Here is a 20,691-nt window from a genome sequence, read left to right on the forward strand (position 1 = left end):
CATTGTAATTTTGATTTGCATTTCTCTAATAATAGCGATGTTTGAGCATTTTTTCATGTGCCTGTTGGCCATCTGTATGTCTTTTTTGGAGAAATGTCTATTTAGGTCTTCTGCCCATTGGGTTGTTTGTTGTTTTTTGTTGTTGAGTTGTATGGTCTGTTTATATATTTTGGAAAGTAAGCCCTTGTTGGTCGCATCATTTGCAAATATTTTCTCCCAGTCTGTTGGTTGTCTTTTCATTTTGTTTATGGTTTCCTTTGCTGTACAAAAGCTTGTAAGTAAGTTTGATTAGGTCCCATTTGTTTATTTTTGCTTTTATTTCTATTTCCTTGGGAGACTGACCTAAGAAAACATTGGTACAATTTATGTCAGAGAATGTTTTGCCTATGTTCTCTTCTAGGAGTTTTATGGTGTCCTGTCTTATATTTAAGTCTTTAAGCCATTTTGAGTTTATTTTTGTGTATGGTGTAACTTCATTGATTTACAAGGCATGATGATTTTATTTTATTTTATTTTATTTATTATTATTATTTTTTAATACATTTATTTATTTAATTTATTTATTTTTTGCTTCATTGGGTCTTCATTGCTGCGCGTGGGCTTTCTCTAGTTGTGGCAAGCGGGGGCTACTCTTCATTGCGGTGCATGGGCTTCTCATTGAGTTGGCTTCTCACTGCAGTGGCTTCTCTTGTTGCGGAGCACAGGTTCTAGGTGCGCAGGCTCAGTAGTTGTGGTGCACGGGCTTTGTTACTCCACGGCATGTGGGATCTTCCCGGACCAGGGCTTGAACCCTTGTCCCCTGCATTGGCAGGCGGATTCTCAACCACTGGGCCACCAGGGAAGTCCGGCATGATGATTTTAAGTAGGGGAAGGAGAGGGTCAGCTTTGGAGTGATCAGTTCTAGCTACTGTTTGTTTGCTTACTCAATGATATTTGAAGTCCTATTTTATGCCAGGCTCTGTATGAGACCCTGGGGATCCACCCCTGTCATGTTTCTTTTTTTTTTTTTTCACACACACACACTGTATTTTATTTTTACAAGAGATAAATAGCCTGTCATGTTTCTTGCCCTTTTGGGGCTTATGTTCTGGCAAGGGAGATACACTATGCATCTCAAATGCATGAGAAAAATAATGATGATCTGTAGGTATTGCTAAAGAAGATGTTATAGAAGCTAAGGGGTCAGGGGAGAACCAGCTTACATAAGGTGGTCAGAGAAGACTTCTCTGCAGAGACAGCATTTAAACTGAGACCCAGAGGATGGGAGCAAGCCAGCCATTCATGAGAGAATGAGTTGGAAGGGAAGACTGAAGACAGGAAGACTGTCTCAGTTGTCTGGACAAGAGTGGACTGTCTTGATCTAATAGAGTGAGGAAGGGGGACATTGGCAGGACTTGGTGATTAGATGTTGGAGGAGAAGGTTGACACCAGCTCAGGTACTTAGCTGATGTGAATGGGCACACAGTGGGGATCACTGGGGAGAGATCAGGTTGAGAAGGAGGGAAAAGTAAGGAAATCAGGCTGACACAGGCTCCAACATGGTGAACCCTGAAGACCTTACGCTAAGTGAAAAAAAGCCAGTCACAAAAGGACAAATGATTTCACTCATATGAGGTACCCAGAGTAGTCAAATTCACAGAGAGAAAGTAGGGTGGTGATTGTCAGGGCTGGGAGAGGGAAATGGAAAGTTAGTGGGGTTTTTTTTTCATTTTCTTTTTTTCTTTTTTCATTTTTTTTTTTTTCAGGCAAGGCTTTATTGGGGCCCCTGCTGCAGCAGGGGGCAGTGAGAACAAATAACAGTTTCCCTTGCTGGCTCACTCCCCGAATGGGGGCGAGCTTGTTCCTTATATGGGGTGAGGGTAGGGGTGTGTCCAGGGGTTCGGGCCCGGAGGGGTGGCTTAGGTGTTTTGCCCACCCCTTAGATGGTGTGGTGTGCAGGGGGCATGCGCAGTACCCTGCTTTTGCTCCCGACACCCCTGCTTTTGCTCCAGGCTCTTCAAAAGTGGCAGTTGGGCTTTTTGGTCTCTTTGTGTTTAACGGATACAGAGTGTCAGTTTTGCTGTGAAGAAAGTTCTGGAGTGGGCGGTAGTGATGGTTGCACAACAATGTGAATGTCATACTGAACTGTACACTTAACAGTGGTTGAGATGGTAAATTTTACGTTATGTGTATTTTAACACAATTTAAAAAAAAGAGAGAGACCAGAAAATAAAAGTCAGGTTGGACTTTGAGTCTGATGTGGCCTGTGGGGCATCCACAGGGGAGAGATGTCCAGGAGGCAGGTGGCCAGATGGATCTGGGGTTGAGGGGGAGGTCAGGGCTAGAGATGGATGTTTGGTCCGTCCATCCAGTGGCAGCTGTGGGAGCAGGTGATCTCAACTCCAGATTCACCTCCATAACCCAGTTCTCTGCCTGCAGCCCCAGCAATCCCTCCTGGATGTGCTGGTCTGGATGCTCAGTGGGCGGCGCCATGTGGCCTGGGCCCGGATCCCCGCCCAGGATGTGCTGTTCTCTGTGGTGGAGGAGGAACGGGGCCGGGACTGTGGGAAGATCCAGAGTCTGCTGCTCACAGTGAGGGGTCCCGGGGGCGAGGGTGCTGGGACTAGAATGGGCTGAGGCTCATAGGGCAGCACAGACATTGGGGTGGAGCCATGTGGTGCACAACAGGGGTCCCCAGACTATTTATTTATTTGTTTATAATTTTTGGCCACGCCATGCTGCATGCGGGATCTTAGTTCCCTGACCAGGGATTGAACTCGTGCCCTCAGCAGTGAAAGTGCGGAGTCCTAACCACTGGACTGCCAGAGAATTCCCTCCAAACTATTTTCTTAAATTAAGTTTCTGGTCAAAAAGTTTTTAAATTTTAATTTTTTTCAATTAAAAAAATGTTTTAATTAAAAAAATTTTTAACTTTTAAAATTGTTTTAAAATTATTATTTTTTAAAGTATACCAAACTCTTTTTAATTATCCAAAGTGCCAAAAGGAGATTGTGCCTTTACCCAGATGAGCTTTGATGTGAGATAAACCCCAAATATTGTCACCTCTGGGCCTGAACTGGCCCTTTTGCTGACTAGGCTCTGACAGATGAGCAGGGTTATGAAAATGGGAGTGTGACTAATTAGTTCCTTGTAAGTGCAGCTGATCTGGAGGCAAAAGATTTGTAAATGAGGTGTCCCTGGGAGAGACACCAGCAGGGGTCCCTAGTGGTGAGAAGCTGTGACCACAGGGGTAAGGGACAGGGAATCTAAATGTGTTGGGGATGAGGGGACAGATGGGTGAGGGTGGGGTAGCGGAGAGCAAGCTCAGAGCATAGTTTTGGGGTCTGGGGTCTGGGCTATAGTACCTGGCAGTGTTGGGGCAGGAGGGATAGGGAATGGGAGGGAGTTTAAGGGTGATGGGGCATCGGATGGAGGGCATGAAGAGAGTGGGGTACAAGGAGTACTCTTTGGATTAGGGATCTGGTGATGCAGAGAGTAGGGGCCTGCCTTGGAGGAGCAAGATGGTTGGCCTAGCTGGGGTAATAAGAGGTGGGCCCTAACATGCTTCCTCCCCGCAGCAGGCACCTGGGGCAGCCAAGCTGGAACTCTTCCTGGGGCTGGAGCTGGGCAAGCAAGCGAAGGCCTGCACCTCAGAGCTCCCCCCGGACCTGCTGCCTGAGCCCTCGGCTGGGCTGCCCCTCAGCCTGGACCGGGACGGTGAGTGCGGGGCATGGGGCAGGCGGGCCCAGTTCTCCATTTGCCCGAGGTGTGGGGCTAGATGCTCAGCTGGGGGTTCGGATCGGAGGGGTCTGGGGTCAGGGACTCCAGTGGTCCCTGAGCTAATATGGCCCCTTCCTTCTCTCCACCCCAGACTTCAGCTACTTCCAGCTCCGGGCTCACTTGTACCAGGCCCAAGGTGTGCTGACAGCAGGTGACAGTGGGCTCTCGGACCTCTTTGCTCGAGTCCTCATCTCTACCCAGTGCCAGACCACACGGGCGAGGTCTGGGCTGGGATGTTGGTGGAGGGGCACTGGGAGACAAGGCGGGGTGGAGGCTGAGCTTTCTCCAAGGCCCTAAGTCTCTCTTCCTGCCTTGGATTTTCAGGACGGGATATTGGATCAGACTGCCCTGATTTAGGGGGTGGCGTAGAACCAGAGGGTCTTAGGGGTGAGGAGTTCTTCTGACAACTGCTGTTGCCTCCTTCCCTGCATGGCCCTCAAGGTCCTGGAGCAGACGCTGAGCTCCCTGTAGGATGAACTTGTGGTGTTTGATCAGTTAATCGTGGACGGGAAGAGGGAGCACCTGCAGGAGGAGCCCCCACTAGTGATTGTCAATGTCTTTGACCACGATAAGTTTGTGAGTGTGGCCTGGGCTCCACCTGGGTTCCCACCCCCAAGGACCCCCTCTTCTTGTCTTGATGTGCCCTCCCCTGGTTCCTGAGCCTCTTCTACTTTTGTCTTCACTGCCCTGCTCCCCGAAGGGCCCCTCTGTGTTCCCGGCAGGACGCTGGCTGCCCCAAGGGTAAAGCTGATGGAGGACCCTTACCAGCCTCCTGAGTTGCAGTTCTTCCCCCTGAGGAAGGGGCCCCGGGCAGCCGGGGAGCTCATCGCCACCTTTGAACTCATTGAACTGGACTACAGTAGCCAACTTGAGGTCAGAGTGCTGTGGTCTAGCTGGCACACACCGTGGATCGCTTCTGCTATTTGTTTAGGTCATCCAACTCCAGGGATGTGGGCATGTCCCAGGACTACCCCTCCAATTCCCTTACCCCCAGAGAATGCAGGCTGCAGGTCTGTCCTGGGGCCACCTCACTGGACCTCCTGACTCCAGGTAACACTTAAAGTAGACCTACCCTAGGTTCACCTTGCCAGGCCTCCAACCCCAGAGAACCCAAGCCCGGGGTGATCCTCATGCCTCAGACACCCATCCTCCTTCCTGCACATGGCTGTTTTCTGAGACACCCCCCTCCCATCAATCCAGCCTTGCCAGGTTCCTCTGGATTTATATTTCACCAGCAGTCCTCCATTTCTTTTCCCCGAACCCAGGCTTTCCCTCCTTTGGCCTGATTCCTCTTTGACCTCTGATCTCTTGCTCCCTGCAGCCCTCAGTGCCCAGTGATATGGAGCCCCAGGACCTGACCGCCCTGGTTGAGCCCCTCTCCAGATGCCTATCCCTGCCACCGCACGTGTGCCCGGTGCTTAGGGAGTTCCATGTTGAGGTAGCACCAGGCATTCTCATCCTCCTCCCTTCCCCACACCTGGGTGTCCTTCAATCAGGTACAGGGCCCTGAATCTCCCACTTCCCAACCCCAGGTACTGTTCTGGGGTCTGAGGGGCCTTGGCCATGTGCATCTGTTTGAGGTGGAGCAGCCCCAGGTTGTGCTGGAGGTAGCCGGTCGGCGAGTGGAGTCCGAGGTCCTGACCAGTTACTGTGAGAACTCCAATTTCACTGAGCTTGTCAGGCATCTGACAGTGGTGAGGACATGGGCTGGGGGCCAGAAGTGCTGGGCTGAGAAATGAAAGAGGGCAGTGGGATGGTGAATTCCCGGCTGGTTATATTACATTAACCCAGAGGTCACCAAACTTTCTATAAAGGGCCAAATAGTAAATATTTTAGGCTTTGTGGGCCATACAGTCTCAGTTGCAATTACTCAACTCTGCCATCGTAGCATGTAAACATCCATAGGCGACAAGGAAATGAATGAGTATGGCAGTTCCAATAAAACTTTATTTACAAAAACTGGCAGCAGGCCAGATTGGGTTTACAGGCAATAATTGGCTGATCCCTGGATTAATTCATGAACTGGTGGTGCTCTATTGGCTGTATTGATTGAGTGGATTAGCCAAAAGTCATGAAGTGTGAGTCCAAAGGAATCTGAGACACCAGGGGCTATGAAGACAAATACATTCTTTGTTTAATTTTTAATTACTGTACTCTAGTATGGGCTTTGGAGTCAAATTCTGGCAATGTCACTCAGGAGCTTGTCAAATCACTTGTCTGATTTGAGCTTTAGTTTTTCTGTTTGTTTGTTTGTTTGAAAAAGGGACGAAAAGGTGCTATAAGGAGCCAATGAGAGAAAGGATCTTGGTGAAAGGGCTTTGTAAACTGAAGAGTGCTGTGCCGGGGCAAGGGGGTGACTGGGACAAAGCACAGTGGTTCCCGACTGCAAGGGGGAGCACAGCAACAGCAATAACAAAAACCCAACACTATTTCATGACTCTGTTTCACATGCAGCAGTTTTCAGTTTGAAAACTTCATTGTGCTCTAAGATGATGAAACTGAAAGCACGTTGCTCACTGAACTTCTAGTGGGTGTTCCTCTCATTTCCCATTTCATAGTGCAAGTTGAGGAAAACACCCCTCTCTCCACTGTGCACCTGAAAAGAATGTGAATGCTTCTGTTGTTGGGTGGAGTGTTCTATATCAGATACCAATCAGGTCAAGTTGGTTTGATAGTATTATTCAAGCCTTCCTAAAAAAAACCTCCTTGGGAATTTTATGTCTATTTGTTCTATCCATTATTGAGAATATGGTATTGAAGTTTCCAACTTTTGTTGAATTGTTTGTTTCTCCCTTTATTTTTTTGTCTTTTTTTACTTGTATTTTCAGTTTTTGTTGTTAGGTGCATATATATTTATAATTGTTATAGCTTCCTATGAATCGATCTGTTTATCATTATAAAATGTCCTTGTTTGTCTCTAGTTTGTCTCTCTTTTTTGTCTTAAATTTGTCTGATAATTTGTCTGATAATATAGCTACTCCAGTTCTCTACGGTTAGTATTTGCATGGCATATGTTTCCCCATCCTTTTACTTTCAACCTATATGTATCTCACGAAAGAGCATCTCTTAAACAGCATGTAGTTGCATCTTTTTTTTTAATCCAGTTGACAATCTCTGTCTTTGAACTGTTTAATACAGTCACATTTGATGTTATTATTGATATGGTTGGATTTACATTTGCCACTTTGCTATTTGTTTTCTATAAGTCTCATATTTTTCGTTCTTCCTTTACTGCCTTCTTTTGTATTACATAGATATTTGTTAGTATACTGCTTTAGTTCCTTAGTTGATATTTACTTAGTAGTTGCTCTAAGGATTACAGTATGCATACTGATTTTTCACAATCTATTTCAGATTAATACTAATTTAGTTCCAGTAAAATAGAAGTACTTTTCTCCATTATAACTCCATTCATTCCTCCCCCCTTTTGTGCTGTAACTGTCACATATATGTAAAATAAAGCCAACAATACAGTATTATAACTGTTGTCCCCACCTCCCGCTTAGGATCCATTGATAGACATAGAATTTCTGGATTAAAGGGCATACATAGTTTTATGGTGCTAAATCTATATTAGCAAACTGAGCATTTGTCCTTTACATAATGATAATAACAACAACAACCTCATATTTCTGATGGTGCTTTGTAGGCTCCAAAGTACTTTTGTACTGTTATGTCATTTGATACAATAGTCTTTCCAGTCCAGGATTGTGTCCCCTTTTTAGCTGGGAAATGGCTTCAGAAGGCAATGACTCACCAGAGATGACTCAGTGAGGCTGTGGGCTTTGAATGCATATTTAGCTACACTGTTTTCTCATCTATCTCTGCTGCTGCCTCTCCTCCCCCCGAAGTCTGCAGAGACACAGGTCCTCTCTCCCTACCCCCAGGACTTGCCAGAGCAGCCTTATCTGCAGCCCCCCTCAGCATCCTGGTGATTGAGCGCCGGGCCTTTGGCCGCACAGTGCTCGTGGGTTCCCACATTGTCCCCCATATGCTGAGATTCACACTCCAGGGTCAGGAGGATCCCCTGAGGAGGAAGGAGAGGAGGAGACAGGGGACCTGGTGCCCAAGGCACCTCAAGGTAAGGGGCTTTCCCCTTAGGGGCCACCAGACAGAAGTCCATCTGGTTCCTGGCTGAGATGGCTCCAGGGGACCCTCCAGTGGAGCCTTGAGTCTGACTTCTACTTACCTGACCTTCTCCTGGTGTCTTTTACCCCCTCTCAGAACAGAGGTCCCGGGATCCCTTCTTGGCTGAAGTGGGGATACCCAGGCGGCTCCGAAAGGTGATGGAGTATGGGGGATGGGTGGAGAAGGGACTGGTGGGGCTTGGGGTGGTGCTAGGTTAGAGGCGCTGAGTTCTTGCTCCCTCAGGCTCCTCTGGAGAAGCTCCCTCTGGGAGGCCTCCTGAATCAAGGCCCAGAGCTGGAGGAGGACATCCCAGATCCTGAAGAGCTCGATTGGTGGTCCAAGTACTATGCACTGCTGCAGGAGCTCCAGGGGCAGGTGGGAGCAGAGCAGGGTTCTGGGGGTTGAGGGGCTGGAGACAGAGGATAAATGGTAAGAAGAAGGATCTCATCAAACATGGAGCTCTACAGTTTTTCAGAACTCTTTGTTACAGCCATCTTTTCTCATCTTCACAACAATTTGAGAAGCTGGGGATTATTAACTCCATTATCTAGAGCTGTGTTGTCCAACAGAAATATCGTGTGAGCCACATATGTAATTTTAACTTTTTTAGTAGCCACATTAAAAAAAAGTAAAAGGAAACAGATGAAAATGATTTTAATAATATATTTTATTTAACCTCGTATATCTACAGTATCATTTCAAGAAGTAACCATCATAAACAATTAATAGTGAGATTTTTTTTTAATTAATAGATTTATTTTATTTATTTATTTATTTATTTATTTATTTATTTATGGCTGTGTTGGGTCTTCGTTGCTGCGCGTGGGCTTTCTCTAGTTGCGGTGAGCGGGGGCTACTCTTTGTTGCGGTACGAGGGCTTCTCATTGCGGTGGCTTCTCTTGTTGCGCAGCACAGGCTCTAGGTGCGCAGGCTCAGTAGTTGTGGCGCACGGGCTTAGTTGCTCCACGGCACGTGGGGTCTTCCCAGACCAGGAATCGAACCTGTGTCCCCTGCATTGGCAGGTGGATTCTTAACCACTGCGCCACCAGGGAAGCTCAATAATGAGATATTTTATAGTCTTATTTTATACTAGTCTTTAAAATCTGGTGTGTAGTTTATATTTCCAGCACATCTCAGTTTGGACCAGATGCATTTCAAGTGCTCAATAGCCACATGTACCTGGTGGTTACATATCAGGGCTATGTGATAAACTAAGGCTTTGAAAATGCAAGTGGCTTACCCAGCTGGAACTTGAGCTAAAGTTTTCCAACTCCCTATCCTGGAAAAGAGGTAGATGAAGGAGGTAAAGGGTAGGGAAGAATCTTTGACCTGTGCTTTGATTTCAGACCAACTTTGATGAGGATGACATGGATGATGCTGGGGATTCAGGTAAGATATTGGGTTTCTTGTTTTTCCTCTTTCTGTCTCCTTCCTTCCCCCCACACCAGTATTTCTAATGGGGCATTTCTGCTGTTCCCAGATGGGGGCAACCTCCTTTCTGTGGATGGGGAAGCCCAAGACCAGGGTGAGGCTGAAGTCAAAGGCTCTGTGTCCCAGAAAAAAGCCATCGCCACTCTGAAGGTAACTGGGTGCTGGAAGAGGGGATTCTGCTCGGATTCTGGACATTGAGCTGTCACCCAGGCCCTCGCCTTTCAGGTTTACAACAGCTCCCTGGAAGAAGAGTTTAACCACTTTGAAGACTGGCTGAATGTGTTTCCCCTGTATCGAGGGCAAGGGGGTCAGGATGGAGATGGAGAGGAAGAAGGGTCTGGAAACCTTGTGGGCAAGTTCAAGGTATGTTTGGGGAAGGAATGGGGGACCAGGGAGCACAAGTGGGGATGCAGGAAGAAGACTGTCTTACCAGTGTTTTTTCTGCTCCATAACCCCGTCCCACCCAGGGCTCCTACCTCATTTACCCTGAATCAGAGGCAGTGTCCTTCTCTGAGCTCCAGATCTCCAGGGGAATCCCACAGAATCAGCCCATCAAGCTCCTAGTCAGAGTATATGTTGTAAAGGTGAGCATCCATTGGCCTGGCATGCCTCTAACTCCGGCAAAGGTAATGTACACAAAACCTGCAGACTGAAGGGATCAGAGTCCAGCTTTTTCATTTTGCAGATGGGAAATCTTAGGCACAAACTTAAGAGACTTCACAGGGTTACACATCTTGCTCACAGCAGAACCTGAATTTAGAGCTTAGATCCCCTAATTCCTTATTCATAGTTCTAGTCTCGTAGAATGGGGAGTATAATTCCAGGAAGAGCACAACTCTGTAAAGCTTTGTGATGGCCTGTCATCAAATACCTTTGTACCGGTCCTCCCATTGCTGCAGTTTTCATACAGCACTCAACAGGGCCCTGAAGTTTCCTTAAAGGCATCTCAGAGAGTGAGGGGAATGAGTGGGTTGCTACCCCTTCACTCCCGGCACAGAGCAGATGCTGTACTTTTATCTAGTTTAAATATAGGCATTCTGACTAAGATGTAATTTAAAGAAACATTCTGTGGCACTCTTCTACCATAATGTAAGCATCCTAGTGCATACATTAGATAGTAGACATCATCTGGACCTTCTACTTCTAGCAACATTGCAGACCAGATGGTCTGAAATAAATTCTTGATATAATAGATCTAGAAATGCTAGATAAACAATCTTTTAAACAAATGCTAAGCTCATAAGACAGGGAATTCCCAATGGGCCAAAATGAGGAAACAGCAGGAATCCCTGAACAAGCCCTGAAGTCAGATTCTCTTGAGAGGATTTGTCCATACCTGGACCCCAAGCCTTAGGTTCTAATATCTAATAGCCTATACAAGGTGGGAGACACAACCAAGACCCTTGCACGAAGCAGCACCCAGGAAGGGCTCTACTCTCAGTGAAAGGTGGGCAAGAGGAAGCCCACCCATGGGAAAGAAGCCTGTAAGGTAAATGGTCTATCTCAGCCTCTGTTCCAATTGGGGGAAATAGAAAAAATGTCTTCCCTGAGGATTTACTATTAGAGTTTTGCCCTCACATTGATTTAAGACTTGAATTTTTATTATCTGCTTAGTCCACAAAACTCAAAGTTGAGAGATTGGCTTAAAGTAGTCCCAAATCAGGCTTCACAGACTTCCCTAGATTTAGATAACCAAATTTGGGTTCACAATCCCAAATTATAAAATATATAAGAAAACAATCTCAGGAAAATTTGTCAGAAAGACACAACACAAAAGACAATTAGATCTCTAAGGGCTTTGGATGTTATAATTTTCAAATATTAGAAATATAAAACAGCTTAAAATTACTTCACAGTTTAAAACAGTTTAAAATGATTTCACACACAGAGAACAAAAGGCTATAAAAATTGGGCAGTTTTGAAAATAATAAAATAAAATTTCTAAAGATGGAAGACCATTAAAAATCAAATCTTATTAAATGCCCATACATAGCAGAAGGGTTGAATAAACTATGCTATGTCCGTACAACAGAGTACTATGCAGCTGTAAAATAAAATGAAGAAGATCTCTGTCAACTGGTACGAAGTGATTTCCAGGACACGGTATAAACTGAAAAAAATCAGAGTACAAAAGAATACCTACAGTGTGCTACTCTCCATGTAAGAAGGAAGAAGATCCAAGAAAATACACATTTGTTCCTTTGTGCCCCAGAAATACAGGAAGGATAAACTAGAAACTAAAGGGAATGGTTTACCTAAAAATTGTGGACAGTTAAGGGGTGGAAAGAAAGGGAGAATGGGATTCAAGCAGTATAGTGTCCACTATAAGCCAGGCACAAGGCTAAGGGTTGCTACCCTGTAATTAACAAGCTAATTCAAAAATTTCTATGGAAGAACGAAGCACCAAGAATAGTCAAGACAATTTTGAAGAACAATGTAGGAAGACAAGAATTATTATAGCTATGGTAATTAAGACAGTGTGGTTTTGGCATGGGAATAGATGATTAGGCCAGTGGAACAGGGTAGAAATTAAAAAAACAGACACAGATGGAAATTCCCTGGTGGTCCAGTGGTTTGGATTCCGTGCTTCCACTGCTGGGGGCCCGGGTTCGATTCCTGGTCGGGGAACTAAGATCCCACGAGCCACCTGGCACGGCCAAAAGAAAAAAAAAAAAACAGACATAGATAGAAACTTATACCAGAGTTGGCACTGCAGATCATTTTGGGGGGAAATGGGACTGTTCTATAAGTGGTCCCATGAAAATGGATTATCTATGTGGAAAAAAAAATAAAATGAAACTCTAACTTACAGCATCCACCAAAAAATCCAGCTAAATCAAATATTTGATTATGAAAAGGAAAACTACAAGGAAATATTAAAATATCTTTATGATCTTGTGTGGGGGTAAGTTTTCCTAAATTAGGAACAAAATGATACATGTAACTACCTTCAGACTAAACTTCTGAGCATCCATAAACACTTTAAATTAAATGATGGACTGGACACAGACTGGGCTCAGGTGTTTACTCTCTGCATAATCAGTAAAGGGCTAGTGTCTGCAGTATGTATAAGTAACTCCCACAAATCTGTAAGACATAGACAAAACAAAAAGAAAAGAAAAATTGAGAAAAAATATGACAAGGCAGTTGACTGAAGAAGAAACTCCAGTGGCCAATAAACATATAAAAAAACCCTACACCTTAATTGTAATCTGTCAGGCAAATAATTGAAACCATGAGAAACCAATTTCCCTCCCTTTGATTGGCAAGATTAGACAGGGGCTGGGGCAGCGGTGCTGGTGGGAAGATGTTCTCTATTGCTGCTGTGACCAGTTACCACAAACTTGGTGACCTAAAGAACATAAATCTATTATCTTACAGTTCTAAAGGGCAGAAGTCCAAAATAGGTCTTACTGGGCTGAAGTCAAGGTGTTGGCAGGGCTGCATTCCTTCCACAGGCTCTTGTGAAGAGTTATCATTTCTTTGTCTTTTTGACCTTCTAGAGGTGGCCTGTGTATCTTGGCTCACGGCCTCTTCCTGCATCTTCAAAGGCAGCAGCACCTTCAAATCACTCTCTCTGACTCTCCTGTCTGCCTCTTTCACTTATAAAAACATTTGTGATTATATTGGACTCACCTGGATAATCTAGGCTACTTCCTTCATCTTGTGATCCTTAATTTTTAAAAATTAATTAATTAATTAATTAATTTTTGGCTGCATTGGGTCTTCGTTGCTGTGCACGGGCTTTCTGTAGTTGCCGCGAGCGGGGGCTACTCTTTGTTGCTATGCGCGGGCTTCTCATTGCGGTGGCTTCTCTTGTTGCGGAGCACAGGCTCTAGGCGCGCAGGCTTCAGTAGTTGTGGCACATGGGCTCAGTAGTTGTGGCTCGCGGGCTCTAGAGCACAGGCTCAGTAGTTGTGGTGCATGGGCTGAGTTGCTCCATGGCATGTGGGATCTTCCCAGAGTAGGGATCAAACCCATGTTCCCTGCATCAGCAGGTGGATTCTCAACCACTGCGCCACAAGGGAAGTCCCTTGTGATCCTTAATTTAATCACATCTGGAAAGTCCCTTTTACCATGTAAAGTAACATATTCATAGGTTCAGGGGTACTTAGACATCTTGTGGGGGCGGATTATTCTGCCTGCCACAGAATATAAATTGCTGTAACAACTTTAGAGAACAATTTGGCAATATTTAGTTAAATGGAAGATTCTCATAACCAATAACCAGTAATTATACTTCTAGATATAATCTTAGAGAAATTCTCATATGTGTGTATAAGGAAACAGATAAGAATAGCTCATTCTAGTGTTATTTGTAATAATAAAAAATTTAGAAATAACCTAACGTGTTCTGAAGTAGGAGAGAGAGAGTGTGTGTGTATCGGTCATATAACAGATACTACAGTTAAATTGAACAAACTACAGTAACATGTATCCACAAGGATACATCTCCCAACAGAAATTTGGATGAAGTAAGCAAGTTCAATGATTCCCAGTTTGTGGAAAGTGGCACCAGTGGGGCGCTTCCCCTTCCTCTTCCTGAAAATCACCCCAAAACAAAGAGAACAACTAACAAAAAATCCAGCTTCCAATTATGGTGAAATCAGAGCATTAAAACTGCAAACCACCAGGAAGGCTGGAAGATCTTCCAAGAGCTGTGCAGGTGGAGTCATATGCATGAGGGAAAGGGGAGAGGACAGCACTCAGCGGAGTTCAGGCTCAGCAGAATCTGTGTCTCAAGGGGGAAGGGCACACCCCGACGATTAAAGCTTGCATCACTCACCAAAAGCTAAAAATGCTGGATAAAATTCTAAAAACATCTTTTAAAAATTTTTTTTAAAAATTTACTGAAGTGTAGTTGATTTACAATGTTGTGTTAATTTCTGCTGTATATCAAAGTGACTCAGTTATACATATATATATTCTTTTTCATATTCTTTTTCATTATAGTTTATCACAGGATATTGAATATAGTTCCCTGTGCTATAAAGTAGGACCTTGTTGTGTATCCATTCTGTATATAGTAGTTTGCATCTGCTAATCCCCAACTCCCAATCCATCCCTCCCCCAACCCCCCTCCCCCTTGGCAACCACAAGTCTGTTCTCTATGTCTGTGGGTCTGTTTTGTAAATAAGTTCATCTGTGTCATATTTTAGATGCCACATATAAGTGATATCATATGGTATTTGTCTTTCTCTTTCTGACTTATTTCACTTAGTATGATAATCTCTAGGTCCATCCATGTTGCTGCAAATAGCATTATTTCATTCTTTCTTATGGCTGAGTATTATTCCATTGTATATATGTACCACATCTTCTTTATCCATTCATCTGTCGATGGACATTTAGGTTGCTTCCATGTCTTGGCTATCATGAGTAGTGCTGCTATCAACATCGGGGTTCATGTATCTTTTTTTGGTTATATTTTATTTATTTATTTACTTGTTATTATTATTTTTTTGGCTGCGCTGTGTGGCATGCAGGATCTTATTTCCCTGACCAGGGATCGAACCTGTACCCCCTACAGTGGAAGGGCAGAGTCCTAACCACTGGACCACCAGGGAATTCCCTGTATCTTTTTTTTAATTAATTAATTTTATTTATTTTATTTTTGGCTGCGTTGGGTCTTCGTTGCTGCACGTGGGCTTTCTCTAGTTGTGGCGAGTGGGAGCTACTCTTCGTTGTAGTGCACAGGATTCTCATTGTGGTGGCTTCTCTTCTTGTGGAGCATGGGCTCTAGGTGCACAGGCTCAGTAGTTGTGGCACACGGGCTTAGTTGCTCCACAGCATGTGGGATCATCCCGGACCAGGGCTTGAACCCATGTCGCCTGCATTGGCAGGCGGATTCTTAACCACTGTGCCACCAGGGAAGCCCTCCCTGTATCTTTCTGAATTATAGTTTTTTCAGGATATATGCCCAGGAGTGGGATTGCTGGATCATATGGCAACTCTAGTTTTAGTTTTTTGAGGAATCTTCATACTGTTAAAAACACCTTTTAGGACTTCCGAGGTGGCTCAGTGGTTAAGAATCCACCTGCCAATGCAAGGGACACAGGTTTGAACCCTGGTCCGGGAAGAACCCACATGCTGCAGAGCAGCTAAGCCTGTGTGCCACAACTACTGAAGCCCACGTGCCTAGAGCCTGTGCTCTGCAACAAGAGAAGCCACCACAATGAGAAGCCCATGCACCACAACGAAGAGTAGCCCCTGCTCGCCGCAACTAGAGAAAGTCCGTGCACAGCAACGAAGACCCAATGCAGCCAAAAATAAAATATAAATAAGTAAATAAATTTATTTTAAAAAATCTTTTAAATACAATGCTGAGCTTCCAAGAAAGTAAGAGATTTTAGAGTGGAAAAAAAAAAACACCCAAAGTAAAAGCAGGAACTGCTTTAAAACGTACCCAGGATTTTGTTCTTATCCATGTTTGGTGAAGCCAACAGATCAGGAGATGGTTGCCATTGAAAAGATAGTCTGTTGTTTGTTTCAATTTTCTGTGGGGCAGGGGTGGGTGGTGGTGCATGCTGTACCCTGCAGGGCCACACGGGGAAGCATGAGGGCCAGTCCGGAGGCAGAAGGAGGAAGGGAAGTGTGAGGGCCAGAGCCTTTATTGTGGTTTCTGCAGGAAAGGCAGGGCAAGGCAGTGCAAGCAGGCTTTGGATTGGCTAGTTTGAATAATTCCTGCGAGCTCTGGGGTACAGGGGCTGTCTCACTATCTCTAGTTGTCTGGAACCTGGCCCTGAGGATGATTAGGGCAGAGGAATATTACTTCCTGCAGTATAAGAGCCAGATAGAGGAGGTGTTTGGACGTTGTATGGGCTCTGGATTGGTTGGTTTGTATATGAAAGGTGCTCTGGGAGGTGTGTTGTTTGCTAACTGTAGGAATTAGTAGCCCTGGCAGGTGCAGTTTCTCCCAGGTCAGTATGGCTCCAGATACCAGAGCATCAAGATTACAGAAAATAAGAAAATATAGTTAATAACAGGGACCTAGGTAAAGCTGGCTTTCACCCCACACTTACTGCTGACCTGGGAAACCTCATCTTCCTCGTGGATGGCTGACAGGCAGTGAGGACAGAAGATGAAGTCCTGGGGCTACCTAGGGGAGGAGTTTGACTGAGCGGCCTTATATAAAGTGGAGCCCCCAAAATTACACCCTCTGCATAAGGATGAACAAAAATAGGAACTTGCAAGGCAGAAGGAGACACCAAGGAAACTTGCCTGTCTTAAACTTGGCATTGGTTAGAGGGGAAAAAGTCTCCCCTAGCATCCATGACCACAAGGTGGCTCTAATACAGTTCAGGGCCTGAGTTCCCACCATCTGTGTGATCTCCAAAACCTCAAGTGCAGGATTTAATTTAAAGTGGCTGCAGGTTGGTAGTTTGCCCAGGAAACTGGCAGGAGTGAAAACAAGCTCTCTGCGGCAGAGAACACCCATAACAGCCCCTCAGCATGAGTTAAACCAAATATGAATCATAATTAAAAAGTACTGAAATACAAAGAAAAAAGCCACCATGGGAGGGTGGGAGGGAGACGCAAGAGGGAGGAGATATGGGGATATATGTATGTGTATAGCTGATTCACTTTGTTATAAAGCAGAAACGAACACACCACTGTAAAGCGATTATACACCAATAAAGATGTTTAAAAAAAAAAGCCACCATGAGTAAGAATTAGCAAAAATAACAACACATTCAGACCCCCAAGGTCGTTGATATTGGAATGACTAGATAGAGAATGTAAAATAAGTATATATGAAATGTTTAAAGAAATAAAAGAATGAATTTAAAATGAGCAAGGAACAAGAGACTATTAAAAATAAACAGCAAGTTTAAAGGCCCACTTAGAATGTTGAGAAATTAAAAGTGTAATATTTTAAAATTTAAAACTCAATAATGGAGCAAAAAATTTGAACAGTCACTTCACAAAAGCAAATATATATATAAGGCCAATAAGCACATGCAAAGATGCTCAACAGGCTTCATCAGCAGGGAAATGCAAATTAAAACCACAATGAGCTACAATTTCACGAGTGCTAGATTGACGAAAATAAAAAGACTTGACGATATCAAGTGTTGTGAAAGATGTGGAGCAACTGGAACTCTCATACATGGCAGGTAGGAGTGTAAAAAGACTAAAAATATATTGCTGTGTATAAATTATACTTCAGTAATTTATGCATAAGTTATGAATTTACTTAATTACACAGTTATCAAAAACCGAAAAAGTAAGTTTACTACATATAGTTTAAACCGTGCAATATAGTGCTATATATTGCTTAGGGACATATGTATATGTAGTAAAAGTATTTTTCCTTTTTTTTTCTGTGAGTGAGAAACCCCAAATAAAGGGTTCTGGCTACTTCAGGGATGAAAAGGGAATTAAGTCAGGTCAGGGGACTCAGGGGACTCAGGGGACTCAGGGGACATTTGTCGGTAGTGTTTAATTTATGAAGCTGGGCACACACATGCTCATTGTATTATTTTTTTATTTAGCTAAACTATTCTTAATTTAAAAAGTAAAAAAAAGGAATAAAAAGTAAAATATGCTCATTGTAAAAAAATGAAGGTCAAACAATATGGAAAGTTACAAATTGACTAGTAAGATGTATAAGGGTATACATCTTTCCACATATTTTCTGTTTCATTATATCTTTTGTTATACTTATTTGTATGTCTTAAGTATTTCAATAATTAATTTAAAAGTAGATAAAAGTCATCTTGTCCAACCTCTCAGCTAACTCCTTGAGGTGGAAGATCTCTCCCTGGTAACTTCCTGTTTACACTCAATCGGAGATTAGGTCCAGCAAGAGCCACCTTGGGTTATGACAATGACATTTCTTTCATTTCCACCCCATACTGTCTCCCTAGGCTACCAACCTGGCTCCTGCGGACGCCAACAGCAAAGCAGACCCCTATGTGGTGGTGAGCGCTGGCCAGGAGCAGCTGGACACCAAGGAGCGCTACATCCCCAAGCAGCTGAACCCCATCTTTGGAGAGTGAGGCTGGGCCCTGGGCTTGGGAATGGGGAGCAACTTTGCCATCCCGCCCTGTGGCTGTCACTCAGGCAGCTGGTGTGCTGTGGGGGAATGGACAGAAGCTGTTGAGTCCCCTCACACCCCTACCCCTCACAAGACCACCTCCTAGGGTGTGGAGGTGTTCTCATCATGCTCTCTCCTGGCCAGGGTCCTAGAGCTCAACATCTCTCTCCCTGCTGAGCCAGAGCTGACCGTGGCTGTGTTTGATCATGACCTCGTGGGTTCTGATGACCTCATCGGAGAGACCCACACTGATCTGGAAAACCGATTCTATAGCCACCGCAGGGCGAACTGTGGGCTGGCGTCCCAGTATGACGTGTGAGTCCAACAGGGCCCTCAGGAGTCATTCTAAGTCTGACCAAAGACATTCAAGTTCGCATCCCACCTGTCTGTCCAGATCCTTTGATTTCATAGAAGGGGACTCCCCTGCGACCAAGACATTATAGCTTAGTGGTCAAGAAATGGGCTTGGGAGTTGGGATCCTGTAACTAATAAGTCACTTGGCTTTCCTGAGCTTCAGTTTCCTCATCTGAAAGACAAGGGTAATATCAGCATCTCCTTCATAGGAGCACCTGGCATGCATATTTGATTTTCACCGTTACCGTAAGCGAGAACTAACCTGTCCCCCAGAGGAGTTACAAACCTGGATCCCAAGTCCTCAAGGGCACCCATCCCTGACCCTGTGCCCAAGTACGTTCATATGCTGGATCCAACTGAGGCACATTCCTTTTCTGCCACAGGGACGTGCCTGGCGTGACGCATTTCGGCCTTCGCAGATCCTGGCGGTGCTGTGCCTACCCTGTGGCCTCCCCCCACCTGAATACTGAGCCGGGGCTGTCAAGGTGGGCAGCAAACTCTTTCTGACACCGCCAGAGACCCTGCCCCCAGGTACCAGCCCCTCTCCGCTGCACAGTCCAGAGGGAGCAAGATGGAAGAACAAGGTACAGGGGGACCCTGGTGCCCAGCCTAGTGTGCCCCACAAAGAGCCCGCCTCCCTCTGCAAGCAGAGGAGGTGAGTTTTGGCTGAGTAAGGATGATAGTGGAGAGAAAATGGTCTTTGTTGGTGAGTGTGAGATCTCCAGGGAGCCCTAGTGAACCCCTCAGAGCCATAGCTAATTGGGGACACAGGGGTCCCATACAACATAAAATATGGATGCAGAATTTAGCTCATGCTTCATAAATGGCCAGTGGTCTGTTCTCTAAACAAGGTCTGCACAAAGGCCACAAACCCTCCAGTCCCACTGTCCCCATGACTGCTGGCTTTTCACTGGCAAAAGTTGTTAGAGCTTTCTGTGCATTATGGACTTGCCCTCCCAGCCCATGGGTTTGTCCAATGCAGCAGCTGCCTCAGCCTAGAGCGTCTATTGAGGGCAGGGGGAGGAAGGGAGGAGAGTTGGGAACTGTGTGGAACCCAAGCTCACACACCTCTTGTTGCAGGTAGTGGGGACTCCAAGGTGGCAAGTGAGGTCCCTGAGGAGGCCCAGGCATTGCTGGTGCTGCGGCGCTGGCAGGAGACGCCTGGGCTTGGGATCCAGCTGGTACCTGAGCACGTAGAAACACGGCCCCTCTACCATCGCCACAGCCCAGGGCTGCTGCAGTTGAAGGAGGGCTCAGCACCCAACCCCGGAACCCCAGGACTCCCACCTGGTCCTGGACCTGGGCCCCCAGGATGCCCTTTCTCCAAGACCTCCACCTGGGCACTGCCACTTCTGCCTTTGGCTCCTGATCCTGGTCCCCAAAATCCCCACTCCAGTCTTGGACTTCCTTCCTGGACCCCATACCCACACCCTGGACTCTGGTTCTGAAGGATCCCCACCCCTGGGCCACCAAGGCTCAGATCTGGCACTCCCAACCTGACCTCTACCCCAGATTCCTAGGATCTGGACCTGGGAACACTAGATCTTACTTTTGATCTCAACCTTCCACTTCTGGGGCCTCATCTCTGAACCCTCAGGCTAACCTCAACCCTGGAATTCCCAGTTCAGACTCCACCTTCATCCTCATACCCCAGGATCTGCCCCCTTGACCCCAGCTCTTCTCTCCACTGGGGCAAGGCACAGCCTCTGGCCACAGGGCCGTTAGGGGAGGTGGGACCCAGCAAGACCCTTTAGCCTCTTCCTGTGCCCCCAGGGATCCCTTCATGTGTGGATTGACATCTTCCCTGGAGATGTGCCTCCCCCACCTCCAGTTGACGTCAAGCCTCGGCAGCCAGTCAGGTAAGAGAGAGTCCTGGTCCGTCCCATGGGGTGGGCACATCTTGGACAGCCCACATCTTGGACAAGGGCGCTCTGAAAACCTGTGCAAAGGCCCCCATGAAGCAGGCAGAGCTGATCCAG

At 45.6% G+C, this 20,691-nt stretch overlaps 1 protein-coding gene across 1 annotated transcript in view; it reads left to right on the plus strand.

Annotated features, from left to right (window-relative positions):
- The window catches only part of LOC137750342 (fer-1-like protein 4), a gene marked incomplete at its 5' end in the record, with an annotated part of 46,996 nt that overhangs the window by 23,202 nt on the left and 3,103 nt on the right, over nucleotides 1-20,691 (plus strand). Inside the window, 22 exon segments of the mRNA XM_068524732.1 lie at nucleotides 3,558-3,696; nucleotides 3,851-3,975; nucleotides 4,201-4,335; nucleotides 4,460-4,472; nucleotides 4,475-4,632; nucleotides 5,081-5,197; nucleotides 5,292-5,453; nucleotides 7,626-7,677; nucleotides 7,680-7,781; nucleotides 7,784-7,840; nucleotides 7,984-8,042; nucleotides 8,131-8,262; nucleotides 9,234-9,276; nucleotides 9,368-9,468; nucleotides 9,544-9,681; nucleotides 9,786-9,902; nucleotides 18,189-18,316; nucleotides 18,503-18,707; nucleotides 19,096-19,243; nucleotides 19,363-19,367; nucleotides 19,834-19,952; nucleotides 20,467-20,571. Coding sequence (XP_068380833.1) covers nucleotides 3,558-3,696; nucleotides 3,851-3,975; nucleotides 4,201-4,335; nucleotides 4,460-4,472; nucleotides 4,475-4,632; nucleotides 5,081-5,197; nucleotides 5,292-5,453; nucleotides 7,626-7,677; nucleotides 7,680-7,781; nucleotides 7,784-7,840; nucleotides 7,984-8,042; nucleotides 8,131-8,262; nucleotides 9,234-9,276; nucleotides 9,368-9,468; nucleotides 9,544-9,681; nucleotides 9,786-9,902; nucleotides 18,189-18,316; nucleotides 18,503-18,707; nucleotides 19,096-19,243; nucleotides 19,363-19,367; nucleotides 19,834-19,952; nucleotides 20,467-20,571 — 2,360 coding nt within the window.

Source organism: Eschrichtius robustus, chromosome 16 (assembly GCF_028021215.1).
Source record: "Eschrichtius robustus isolate mEscRob2 chromosome 16, mEscRob2.pri, whole genome shotgun sequence".
NCBI classification, from domain to species: domain Eukaryota; kingdom Metazoa; phylum Chordata; class Mammalia; order Artiodactyla; family Eschrichtiidae; genus Eschrichtius; species Eschrichtius robustus.